This window comes from Penicillium malachiteum, assembly GCF_028827825.1.
Source record: "Penicillium malachiteum strain IBT 17515 chromosome Unknown utg000001l:1.0-8184562.0:1.0-8186909.0, whole genome shotgun sequence".
NCBI lineage: Eukaryota > Fungi > Ascomycota > Eurotiomycetes > Eurotiales > Aspergillaceae > Penicillium > Penicillium malachiteum.
In genome coordinates, this window is record NW_026643094.1 from 5,154,016 (window position 1) to 5,167,043 (window position 13,028).

Here is a 13,028-nt window from a genome sequence, read left to right on the forward strand (position 1 = left end):
TCATTCATTATGAGGATCATTTTTGTGGTCAGAACTTGATAGAGACTTGAAGACATGTCATCTTGGATTTCATGCTTCTATCGAGGCCTGGGATGAATACTTTACCAATACCAAAGTCGCCAAAGCAAATATCACCGATAGCTACAACTATGTAGCCACTGCCAGAGTGGTGGCAGAAGACCTGGGGAGAATTCATAGACACTGTTTCATGAGTCTAGATGGAAAAATCGCGCGGCTTAGTAGAATTCTCCCAGAGCTACCTAGTCATGGAGATCTCTCGAGGAATGGTTCAATGCTGGAAACCCAAACGCTGCTGTTTTTAGAAACATATTGTTCCAGTTGTCGATCTACTCCATACTGAGTGAGTGTAGGGAAGGATGTAACGTAAAACACATGTGCATGAACTAGGAAAGTCTGATCTCTGATCTGCGTCTTGGGCTCTAGTCATTGAGATCCACGCGTTAGGCTCATCGGCGTAGATTAGGACCATAAAGGATATTCGGGTTGAGAACTGCTGTTTCAAATCATCTGGAGACTCAAATATTCGATGACATTAGAAGTACATTACCAGAAACTTGAAATTTCACGTGTCAATTGACCATTTATTAGTGTCAGAGTGCATGGAGCATTGTTGTTGGGGGCCACTTTCACCTCAGCGTATCGCGTATAGAGAAAATCGAGGAAATAGAGCAAAAAGTGTCGGCCCCCAAATTGATACCCGACCTCTCCTATTAGAAGAGTCCTGATGGTCCAATTGACCCACTAAAAGTCATCTTCTATCTCCACTTTCCACAATAGGTTACGTAGATAATATAATCGTTTCTTGGAATTGCCCCAGAGTTCTGCAAGGAAAAGGTTTTGAAAGGGGCTTCCGCTTAACTTCTTCATCTTCATAGTGGATGTTATTTCTGCACGATCTCTCCCTTTGGTCCGTGTACACACTGATTGAGCCAAGTTAATCATCCCATATTATTAATGAGGATAAACCGCCCCCAGAACTTCCCGTCTCTCATCCTTTCCATCTTCACATACCGTTGACAAGGGGACGCGATCAATTTTGTCTTGGCTACACCCTCCCAGCCTCGGTAGAGTCCTGATACAGATATTGAGATTCATTATTATGGAGAAAACCTCAGACTGCGGATGGGTTGAACAAGATCTACCCCTTATAGAGACGGAGTAGACACAGATGAGGCAAACTGGAGTCTTGGCTCTTCAAACGCTTGTTATATGCAACAAGACAGGTGGCAGTCGGGGAATAAAGGCTTATTCAATAAGCCACATTATACCATGTGTCTCTCAACGGCATACAAGCTAAAAACCATTACTGCTCCTCATTATGGTTTGGTATGCATATCTTACTTACTGCTCTACCCAGTTCATGAGTGAGAGTTAGTTATCCCGCCCCTTTGCCACAGATAGCATCGAGCCATCTTGGTGTTCCAGAAACCAGCACATGCTCGCAGACGTTATGGATTCGAACTCGGCCCCGCTAATCGAATAGGCACTATTTCCGCGCGGCCCACGCAGAAACGCGGGTTCATCTCTCAAGAACGGATAACTGAGGCCACTGTTCCTGTCTGAGTAAAAGAACAGGAATCGTTTTACTGTGACTACTCAGGTGTCTATGCCGCTCTCGCCTCAAGCGTCGCCAAGCTTACCAATCTGGATAAAGGACCGATCAATCTAAAAATGGATATTACAGTTAAGAACTTTAAGCTTTGCCCTATCTTCCTCGGCCGTACCCCGTATAGCTCTAGCTCATGTACCGTGATGCTATGGAGCACACTATGCTAATTGCAGGGGCTTCAATCTCTTGGTAGCTCTATGAGCCGCTTTGGTGTGGTACGCAGCATTGAAAATTCCTTCGCTAAGAATATTCGCTTGTGATTATTCGTGAACTGAGGTTATGAATGAGGCATCGAGGGGCTTCCGGTGTTCTCTGATCATTTCCTCCGGAGCAAGATGTGGTTGTATAGATTAAATGACGCAGATATCTCTGGAAGACCCATATTCAAGCTGTTTAAAGAACATTGAGTACACAGAAGATTCGATTGAAAGAAGCCGTGAGATAAAGATCAGCCCCGATCGATAGAATTTGAACACTGAGTGATGTAAACCAATCATGAGAATTGGATGTACATTATTCTGTATCCACTGGCAGCCTGAGATCTCCAGATGTCTGTAAAACAGGTTCTTCTCTATGAGATACTGCATAATATCAGCATCAAGTCTCGCACTGTGAGTGAATTAAAGCGGGGAATTTGACAAGGGACATCTGAAACAACCATGTCCGCAGTAAACTCCGCATATACGGAGTTGAAAACACACTGACTTGGCAAATCCTTCGGGAAATTCATCACTCAAGGATGATGACCGACCAATACCACCTGATATTGGGTGATTGTAGATCCTACCCTGTTGTCTTGCACATGTGGGTAATCAGAACGGAGTACTCCGTGCAGCCTCCCTCAGCTAAACTTGAAGCTTGCGGCCCCCAATCTAGAGAGGGGCGGTCACAATCCTTCCAATGCAAAGACTAACCTGTAATGGAAATATAAACATGTGGGTACGGAATGTAAGTGGATGCAGTGGAGATTCATCATCAATTCATTCAACTGAAGAGTGGTGTTTTCATCACAACTAGATGATTTCATATGGTGAATATATGAAAGAAATTTCAGTTGGATGTGAAGAATACTATTGATCAATGAAGTTCAGAGATTAATAGTTCATCTTTCTGATAATCAAGATAGGAGAGATCTACATACTGTGAAGTTAATCAAGTTAAAATGACATCAGGTTTTGGGGCTAGGGCCATCAGCCTATATTTGTGCAGAGTGGATTCTAAAGCTGCAAACACGGGTTAGGTTGGTGGCTTGACCTGGGCCGCGTGTAGTTCATATGTATTATGAGCGCCCCGCGCCTCTCAAATGCTTGTACTTTTGATCTGGCAAGCCCTGTTTTCTTATTCCCTGTCAAGGTGCATACAAGGTGCATCACACTATAGGGACATGGGTTTGGAAATCCCCGCTGGTACCCCAGACCGTGGGAAAGCACTAGAGGCCTTTTTGATTGTTCTGTTGGTTGCGACGACGATAACGAGTGCTATTCGAATCGCATCAAAAATCATCACAAAACAAAAATGGTGGTGGGATGATTATCTTGCACTGGCATCATGGGTAAGTTCAAGTTACTCTCTCATTCTCACCATGGTAGAGTACCAAAAGGACTTAAGGACATCAGAACTAACATACTATCATCAACCCTTGAAGCCATCCGCAATCATCGTCTTAGGGTTATTAATTACCTGGATCCGTCTTGGGTTAGGACTTCATGAAGACTTTGTTGGAGCTCAAAACGAAAAAGACCTCTTCCAAGGCGCCAAACTTTTCGAAATCTCGATAATTTTCTTCGACATTTGTATATGTCTTCCAAAATTATCCGTCCTCTTCTTCTATGCCCGCGTCTTCAACATCAGCAACCGATCTTTCCGCTATCAGTTATGGGTCCTCGGTGCTCTGGTTGTTGGTTGGCTTATCTCCGCTTGCTTCGTCGCCATTTTCCAATGTGATCCCATTGCGAAAGTTTGGGATCCTGAAATCCCAGGGACATGTATTAACCAATTCGGTTGGTATACCGCTGAGTCGGCCACGGATTTCGCAATCGATATCTGGATCCTGGCTATTCCCATTCCCCACATCTGGTCCCTCAATACCAGTCTACGCCGACGAATCTACTTGCTGGTTACCTTCTGCCTGTCCTATATCGTTATTATCATTGCCATCGGCCGATTAATAGCCACGACACAGATTATTCCATCGGTTAAAAAGGACGAGACGTGGCGTATGACACCCTATATGTACTGGGCCGGACTCGAGGGTTCCTTATCCATCATCTGCATCTCAGTTCCCAACGCTATCTCGCTTGCCAAGGCGCTTTGGAGCCGTGGAAAGAGCCACAGGGAAAGCAACAAGTCAGCGATGTTTGAGAGGAACTCGAGTGAAAATTACACTTCCACTCAGGAGGGTGAGACGAATCTGAGTGAGAGTGATAAGCAGAAACTCGTTAATGAGGCGGATCGAGATGTTGAAATTGCATTGGGAAATATTCGCGTGATGACGGATATTAGGGTTCAATAATTCGGCCCTGGAGGCCGAGTGATTGTTCTTTTGCATCATGGACTTGCATGAATCAATTCGCGGTCCATATTTTTCTTTTATCTTACGGGTTACGGGTTCATGGATTATAAAGGTGTTTTGCATATATGTCCCATAGATATATAATGAATTTCTTTTATTCTACTCTCTCAGAGATTTGGATGCTTCATATGTTCAAGTAGTAGTGTTTGAGTATGTATTAAGAAAGGACTCGGAGCTCTGGAGTTGACTTAACTGCAGCCATAAACCCCAAGAATAGAGACAGTGGAGTGTAGCACTTTAGTACGAGTTCATATGTACTTCATTTGCGTTTGAATCATGAAATATCGACCTACCTTCAGGGCTTTGATCGTCATCAGGATCCGACTGCTAGTACCATGTGGCACCTGAAACAAAGAAGGACCGAAGTAGAAGGAATTAGCGAGGTGAAATTGATAATTGATAACGTAAATAAGTCATCTCAAAGGGGCCAATATGCACCATCAGATGAAACTAGAATCCTTCAAGTTCAAGCTCAAGATTGAGTTGAAAGGGAACATTTGAAACAATTCTGCTACGAACATGCAATTCCACGTGACTGCACACACTGGACTTGAATGATAGATATTTACTACTCAGATCCAGGGATGTTATAAAAAATGTCCTGGCCAGATGAGGTGTACATGTTGCTGCCATTCCGAATTGCGCATAAAGTAGAATATTCGAACTCTAGCCGATTGTCATACAGTGACCCTTGTGTACCGTGAATGATTTCCTAAGAATCAACATAATTGCATTGCCATAATCCATCCGTCTACTCCAGGAGCGATGCCTGGTTAGTATACAGACCCTCCACCACATTGCTCAACTTCTCGATAGTGTCTAGTGCAGCATCATAAGCTTGATCACGTTGAGTCTCTTCGTAAACAATCAAGCATCCTGAGCCTTGGTCCAAAACACCAATGATCACCTTGTCCAGAATCATCTGCGACAGCTTACGCTCCACTTGCTGGGTATCAAGACCAACCATCTTGGCGATGTGGTCCAATTCCACCCGGCTGAAGGGCTCGATCACCTTGATTAAGTTCTGTTCCAACATGGCATCGTACAAGCGGCGCAGGTGATTCCGGATAAAGGTGTCACTGCCAAGCTCATATCGGTAGTCAGACAAAGCCTTTTCATATTCCTCCAGGGAGCGGTTTGAATGAGCCCGGGCTACAGCCTTCATGGCCTCCAGGCGTGGGCTGGCATACTTTTGGGCTTGCTTGGAGCCCAACAATTGTGTGACATCATCAACCAAGTTCAGCATAATCTTGCACAGCAGCATGTATTGCAAAGTTGCGGTAGCGAGCTCTCCTTCATCAAGAGAGCTATAACCCTCCAATGCCTCAATGAAATACGAGAAAGATGTGTTGAAGTCCTTGTCCTCTGCGTGGAGCATACCACTCTGCATATCGAGTCCGGCCTGCAGGTTGGGAGGTGTGTAGACAGAGGCGGCTGATGTTCGAGCTGCGGTCAGAGCAGCTCGTGCCTTGGCCTGGTTGCCCAAAGCATGGTACACACGAGACTCGAGCAGCTGCACCTCCACTAGCATGAGTTTGTCATCCAGACGCTTCAGCTCGCGGAGGAGGGAGTTGATAAGAGTAAGGGCATCGTAGTAGGTCTGCTTCTGCATGTAAATAGCGACCAATCTAGCTTGGAGGTTTTGTCGGAGGAAGGACCGTCGCTCGGCAATAGCCCACTCTATGCATGACTGGATGACGGCGATTTGGAGGTCGAGAGTATTGGGAATTTCGCTGATTAGATCCAAGAGTTGACGGACTAAAATGAGACCGTTAGAAATGCATCAAATGGGCATCGATGGCTGTTACTGACCCAACTTGGCGGTCTTTGCCTTCGCAAATGACGAAAAGGTGTCTCGGCTTGTCTTGATGAGCTCTGCAATGTCCTGCGGCTTCTTGGCATCACGGTGCAGCTCGCCCAATCCAATCAATGCATGCTCATAGTCTCGCGACGAAGCCTCTGTGGATCCCGGGCCCTCAGAGAGGATGTTCTGGTAGCTGCTGACGGCTTTCGAAGGGTCCTGCTTCGCCAGGTCCCGGACTTCCTGTATCCGAGGCGAGACCTGGGAGGGAGTGGCCATTGTGGACGAGTCTGGAGATCAAGGAGTGATATAAGAATGGAAAGAAAGGGATTTGAAGAATGAAATGGGACCGTAAGTAGGGGATGTTTGAATGGAAGGTTGATAGACTGTTGAAGCGTGAGTCGGGGAGCTTGAAGCTGGCAGCTGCGGGCTCACCGCCTGCTTAGCAAATCATCCCGTCAACAGAAAAAAAAAAGTTCACTCCGCCTTGGTCTCTTCTTTTCTACTACGCCTATCATACTTTCGCCATGGTGAGTTTTTCTGTGTTACCGACGAAAATGATATTATTCGGAAATTGATGCTAATTCTATGTAGAAAATCAAAGCCCTTTCTCGCCCAGTGGCGTCACAACAGGCCCCTGGGTCTGCTGTTGTTCGCCAATCCCGTAACCTCGATCCTGCCCAGCATCCTTTCGAGCGAGCTAGAGAATATACTCGAGCTCTCAATGCTATCAAGATGGAGCGCATGTTTGCTGCGCCCTTTCTGGGTCAAATGGGTGACGGCCACGTGGATGGTGTTTACAGCATGGCCAAGGATCCTGGTTCGCTTGAACGCTTTGCCAGTGGCAGTGGCGACGGTGTGGTCAAGGTCTGGGACTTGGCAACTCGAGGAGAGGTCTTTCAAACTCAAGCACACGAAGGTATTGTGAAGGGATTGTCTTGGACTCATGATCGAAAACTTTTGTCCTGCGCTAGCGACAAAACTATCAAGTTGTGGGATCCATACAACTCGAGCGCCGATGCTCCTCCTACGGCAAGCTGGCTGGGCACAGGTGCTTTTACTAGCGTTGCGCATCATTACACTCAACCTGCGTTTGCCGCTTCTTCTTCCCAGATTTCCATCTATGATCTTTCCCGTTCCTCCTCGACTCCCACGCAGACTCTGCAGTGGCCAACCAGCGTCGATACTATTACTTCTATTGCTTTCAACCCCTCCGAGACCTCTGTCCTTGGATCCACTGCTCTTGACCGCTCAGTCATTCTGTATGACCTGCGTACTTCGACACCAGTGCACAAGCTGATTCTCAAATTGGCCTCGAACAAGTTGTGTTTCAACATGATGGAGCCGATGAACTTCGCCGTGGCCAACGAGGATCACAATGCATACTTGTTTGACATGAGAAAGACCGACCGGGCCTTGAACGTCCTCAAGGATCACGTTGCTGCTGTTATGGATGTTGAGTTCAGTCCTACCGGTGAGGAACTGGTGACAGCATCATATGATCGTACAGTGCGTCTATGGTCAAGATCCAAGGGTGCCAGTCTCGACATCTACTTCGGAAAGCGACAGCAACGAGTCTTCTCTTCCATGTTCACCCCCGATAACAAATACGTTTTGTCTGGATCTGATGATGGTAACATCCGTTTGTGGCGTGCCAAGGCATCTGACCGAAGTGGAATCAAGACTGCTCGCCAGCGCAGCAAATTGGAGTACGATCAGGCTCTTATCAAGCGATACTCGCACATGCCCGAAATCCGTCGCATCAAGAGACAGCGTCATGTGCCTAAGTCTATTAAGAAGGCTGGTGAGATCAAGCGTGAGGAGCTGTCTGCTATTAAGAGACGTGAAGAGAATGTACGGAAGCATACAAGCAAGAAGAATCTGAAGCCAAGACAGAGTGAACGTGAGAAGATGATTCTAACTCGGGAGCAATAAATGGGATTCGTCTCTGAAGTCATGGCTCTGTTCCAGATCCGCTGTATCATGGATTCATTGATATTTACAAAGATTGATCTTGATTACACGTCAAATGCTCCATCAATCGGTCCGTCGCTTTGAGCTCCTGAGGACCCGTCCACCGCTACTGCTGGGTGTTTCACGACTCGGGAGACCGGAAGATACAGCAGCATCAATGCCACTCAGGTACCGTGCTACAACTTGCAATGCACCCGGGAACACAGCATACCAATTCACCAGTTTCCCAAATGCGGGTAACCTGAGTACACCGCCCTGGCCACTATCAACCGCAGCCACAATCTCTCGAGCGACTTCAACTGGTTCTAGAACTGGCGCAAAGAAATGACTCGGGGTGCGAACCCAGTTGAATAGCGGTGTTGACATCTGGCCCGTCTCCACCAACAAAGTTTTGATATGCTCATAACCACGCAATTCTGCTTCCATTGTTCGGTGTAGCGCACTGAGTCCGGCCTTACTGGCAGAGTAATCCGACAATCCAGCTGGAGATAATTGGCCTAGGACGGAGCTGACAGTCACAAGTGTGCCTCCACTTTCTGCTGCTAGAATACCTGGAAGAAAAATCTGGTACAGATGAAACGCGGCTGTGAGATTCGTGCGGATTGTCTTCTCGAATGCATTTGCGGACAGTTCCAGTAGCGATTGGCCATTAATTCTCGCAGCGGCACAATTGATCACGATAGTCGGTGTCCCAAGCTGTACAATAGCATTGCATACATAATTAGCGGAAATGAAAATCAATTGATAAAAGGTATTCATATAAATTCAAACTCGAATATTGTAGACATACCTCTTCCAAAATCTTTTCTTTAGCACTCTCCAACTGGCTTCTATCGCCAACATCAACCTGATAACATCTGACATCAACCCCCTCACCAAATACTTCTTCAATTTCCTTTTCTCCAATTTCCCTCACATCTAGAACAGCAACGCTAGCTGCTCTCATACCATATAGTTGCGCAATAAGCAAGCCCAGCCCGCTAGCACCACCGGTAACAAGGACGACTTCATGTTCGGGATCCACAGTTCGCGGGAGGCCATGCGCGACGCGGTGGTTGATCGTGCCCGCCACGAAGAGCAGCGTTACAAAGATAGCATAGCTGACGCCACTAATCCAAGCTGGGTGTGTGGGTGGTGTAACCTGGGCACGGAGACAGAGGACAATGATCCAAGCAAGGAACGGGTTGAGGATTGTTCGGTGGAGGACTTTGACCACAGTGTCGAGTGTCAAATGGTGAGTCCATGGCTTGGCAGGCTTTGGGGAAGGAAGAACGCTCCTTGTGGTTATTATTGGTGGTGAAGACATCAAATCTTCTTATTCCCCCTGAAGAGGATAGTCTATCGGTGCTCTTTGTTCTCCTCTGCTGATCTTGGGGGTTGTTTTGAGGTAGGGCGATAGGCAGTTTGTGAACGTGTGGTTGTAGTGTTGAATCCAGTACTTCTTTCTGGATATCATGAGAGAATTCCCATTATCAGGTAGCCCGCCAGGCAAGGAAGGAGAACAGCCCGTAGAATAGCTGTGAGGATCAAGGTGATCGGTGGATGTCATGGGGTAAGCTGTCGCGGAAGTGAAGCGCGGGCGGGGCCGATAAGACCACTATCAGCTCTAAGGGCTTGATCGCTTCGAAACCAGCCAAGTGAGCACCTGGGCATGATTGATGAGAATTAATGTTACAAGAATTTCATAGAACGAAGTAGAAATTAATTCATTTGGATTGTGGATAGATTGTTCATTTGGAAATTATGGTCGCTAGATACGACCACGGCCTGAGGCGTTTGGCCTCGAAGATGGGCATGAAATGGAAAAGAAGCTTGGCCACAGCTCCAAGGCGAAGAGTAGGTATAACCTCGGAAGTGAGCTCGGAAGGCTGGAAAAACCTACAGCCTTCATGAAGAACCGATGGGATCTAAAAATTTTGATCCTGGAAGCGGACATGCCCGTAGAGATAGTAGCACATACGATGGTCGAATCACAGTTGAGTCATATAACAGAGACAGTCAACGGTCAAACGGTGGTGGTCAGTTCCGAAATTTCCGAGGCAAGAATGTGAATGGTTGAATTTCAGCGGTCATATAGTCTCCAAACCCACAGAGACAATGATGTATAATATATATGATAAAATCGCGGTGAAAACTTCTGAACTCTTGAGACGTAGCATAAGACGGTCAGTCGCGGCGGTCATAGTCTCCAAACCCACAGAGACAATAGCACAGATGATGAAATCGCGGCAACAGTTCCAAAGTCGTCGAGAAAATAGCATAAGAAGTCAATTGCGGCGGTACTTGCAAGCTCTCTGAATCTCGTAGAGACAATAGTGTAAGACAGTCACTCGCGGCGGTCGTAGTCTCCAAACCCAGAGACAGTAACCCAGATGATTAAATTGCGGCGAAGACTTCTAAACTCTTTGAAACGATGACATAGACAGTCAAGCCGCAGTGATAGTTCCAAACTCCTTGAGACATAGCATAAGACGATCAATCGTGGAAGTAGCTTCCAAACTCTCAGATATATAGTATGGACAGTCAAATGGCAGCGGCCATAGTCACCAAACCCATGGAGACAATAACACGGATAATGAAATCGCAGCGGTAGCTTCCTTCTGCACTCGTAGAGACAATAGCGTAAGACGGCCAATCGCGGCAGTAGCTTCCTTCTGAACTCGTAGAAATAGCATGAGATCATCAAATTGCGGCGGTAACTTCCTTCTGAACTCGTAGAGACAAGAGCATAAAATTCTCATATCACGGCGGGAACTTCCTTCTGAACTCGTAGAAATAGCATGAGATCATCAAATCGCGGCGGTAACTTCCTTCTAAACTGGTAGAGACAATAGCATGTTGAACGGTCGATTCGCGGGTTGGACACACAGAGAACTGTCAATTTGCTGACTGGTTCAACAGAACTCCATTATGCAGAGCTGTTTGTTGTATTCGAGGGTAGGAGATAAATCTGTTGTTGAGCTTCGGTGGTTGCTTCGTCAAAGGAATGGACTGGGTCGAGTCAGTTCATTCTGAAATTCTTTGCAGGGTTTCAAAATCAGCGAAATAAAGAAATCACTTCCGAAGACGCTGTGAACGTCGTGGGGGGGCCTGGGTTGGTAGGGGTAGATTTGGAAACGCGAGACTTGGAAGCACCAGATTTCAAAGAACGAGATTTAGAAGCAGCAGGTTTGAGAGCAGAATCGGAAAATGCAGGGTTAGAGGGGGCGGATTTGGAAGAACGGGATTTGGGGGGGGAGCAGGATTGTAAGATGTAGATTTGGAAGAACCAGGTTTTGAAGAACCAGATTGGGGTTTGGGGGGAGCAGATTTCGAAGAACGCGATTTTGAAGACTTAGGGGGTACAGACTCTTTGGTAGCAGCTGCAGCATTCTGAGCGGCCTGGAAACTCTCTGGATCCTTGGCTGGCCCATGAAGGCTATGGCTGAAGGTTTCGTAGTCGGCACGTTCTCGAAGAATGTCAAGGTCGGCGGGGTTTGAGGAGATAGTAAATCCATGACCGGATTTGGGGTAGACACGGTGCTCATAGCGAGGGTCGATGGCTGGTTCAAAGGCATCGGACGAAGATTCGACTTCTGGCAATTCTTGCTCGGAAAATTCAGCTGGCGGAGAGATGTCACGAGGCTCGGAGAGCGCTGGTGAGGTTTCACGGTCCGTTACAGACGGGGCTTCGGAGCCGTCAACGGTGGAGGGTTCCTTGAGAGGGTTCCCCCGGAAAGGTACATCGTACGCGGTGGAGTACCGGAGCAGAGCCTGTCGGTAGGCCAGATCTCTCTTGGAAGGAAGACCTGGGGCCGACACTGTTGCTGAGGCCGGTGCTGAACGAGCACGAGGCGCCTTTCCCTTTGACGTTCCGGCTGTGGTGCGGGATCTCTTGGTGGCGCGGCTGGTTTCCGTCTGTTCGAGCTTTCTCTTCTTCGACTTGGCGGCAGAGGGGTCGGGACTGGTCTGGGTCGCGACGAACTGAGAGGTAGGGAGCCCGGCCATGTTGGTGGGAAACATGGGTACCTGTGGGTTGTTCTCCGAAACTTTCACAGCAAGCTCGACCAACTCAGCATGTGAAAGCCGGGACAGGTATGCGCGGCGCTCATCTACGGGAAGTTCGCCCCCAGGGACCTCGAGTCGCGGTCCTTTCTGCAAGCGCGGGTGAATGCGCTTTGCCTTCTTCACTTTTGCCGGACGGGCCGGGGTTGAACGCCGCACAGGCGAGCAGCTTCGGCAGAGCCACGCGGTGTCCTTCTCCAGGACCACCTGATCGTCGATAGGCGGATCATGGCACAGTTGGTGCCAGGTGGCGTCGCAACCGTCACAGAAGACGATCATGTTTGTGTTCGGGGAATGACCCCGGTGGCACTTGACACAAACAATTGCCTTCTTTCGGGTCGGACGCTTACCGGTGGTGGAGGCTGTCGGAACCGGAGCGTAAGCTTTGGGGGCCTTGAGAGCTCGCCCAGCCCGGCTGGTACGAGTCTCGACGGGGCCCTTGTTGTCAGCTGGGCCTGTGGTGTTCATCTTGTCGGTAAAGAAGGAACACGAGGAAGAAGAAGAGTTTTGTGTTTTCAAAGGCAGCAGAAAACAAATGGCGGGAGCAGGAAGAGTTGTGGAAGTGTTGTGGAAGAGAAGAAGAAAGAAGGAAGGAAGTGAGAGATGGAGGTCTATTTATGTTTACGTGGGGGAACGCGTGATTCACTGACGCGAGCAGCGACTCTCAGATTCTACCTAGCAAGGCAGCCATCTCTTACTTACAGTGAGCAAACAATTCCTTAATAACACATTGTCTTGACAGGCTACCAAATGCAACATTGAAATGATGTCGAGAAATATCTCTATAAATTCACGTGACCTTCTCCACAGTGGATCATCCCCGCCAATCAAGGATGATAAAAGAACTGGGGCATCTATACTCTTCATCATGACTTGAAGATGATAATTGATCATTCTAAGTTATAAGTAGCTTTAATTCATGGAATTATGTAATGAATAAACTAGTCATAATTGAAGCTTCAGTCACTTTGAATTTGCATCCACAGATCATTTAGATAAATTAGCTC

At 47.5% G+C, this 13,028-nt stretch overlaps 5 protein-coding genes across 5 annotated transcripts; 2 read left to right on the plus strand and 3 right to left on the minus strand.

Moving 5' to 3' along the window:
- Window positions 1–3,014: 3,014 nt before the first annotated feature.
- On the plus strand, window positions 3,015–4,142 carry N7483_001927 (uncharacterized protein; the record flags this gene model as incomplete). The annotated part of the gene is made up of 1 exon (XM_057085364.1): window positions 3,015–4,142. One exon carries the CDS (start codon window positions 3,015–3,017, stop codon window positions 4,140–4,142), a length of 1,128 nt encoding a protein of 375 aa, XP_056951513.1.
- Window positions 4,143–4,953: 811 nt separating this feature from the next.
- N7483_001928 (proteasome regulatory particle lid subunit RPN6) lies at window positions 4,954–6,282 on the minus strand (the record flags this gene model as incomplete). The annotated part of the gene is made up of 2 exons (XM_057085365.1): window positions 4,954–5,960; window positions 6,015–6,282. 2 exons carry the CDS (start codon window positions 6,280–6,282, stop codon window positions 4,954–4,956), a joined length of 1,275 nt encoding a protein of 424 aa, XP_056951514.1.
- Window positions 6,283–6,530: 248 nt separating this feature from the next.
- On the plus strand, window positions 6,531–7,938 carry N7483_001929 (rRNA-processing protein SOF1; the record flags this gene model as incomplete). The annotated part of the gene is made up of 2 exons (XM_057085366.1): window positions 6,531–6,533; window positions 6,598–7,938. 2 exons carry the CDS (start codon window positions 6,531–6,533, stop codon window positions 7,936–7,938), a joined length of 1,344 nt encoding a protein of 447 aa, XP_056951515.1.
- Window positions 7,939–8,040: 102 nt separating this feature from the next.
- On the minus strand, window positions 8,041–9,283 carry N7483_001930 (uncharacterized protein; the record flags this gene model as incomplete). Its single annotated transcript, XM_057085367.1, has 2 exons — window positions 8,041–8,673; window positions 8,768–9,283. 2 exons carry the CDS (start codon window positions 9,281–9,283, stop codon window positions 8,041–8,043), a joined length of 1,149 nt encoding a protein of 382 aa, XP_056951516.1.
- A 1,835-nt stretch (window positions 9,284–11,118) lies between these two features.
- On the minus strand, window positions 11,119–12,489 carry N7483_001931 (phf1/phf2 family PHD finger domain-containing protein; the record flags this gene model as incomplete). Its single annotated transcript, XM_057085368.1, has 1 exon — window positions 11,119–12,489. One exon carries the CDS (start codon window positions 12,487–12,489, stop codon window positions 11,119–11,121), a length of 1,371 nt encoding a protein of 456 aa, XP_056951517.1.
- Between the last annotated feature and the right edge of the window lie 539 nt (window positions 12,490–13,028).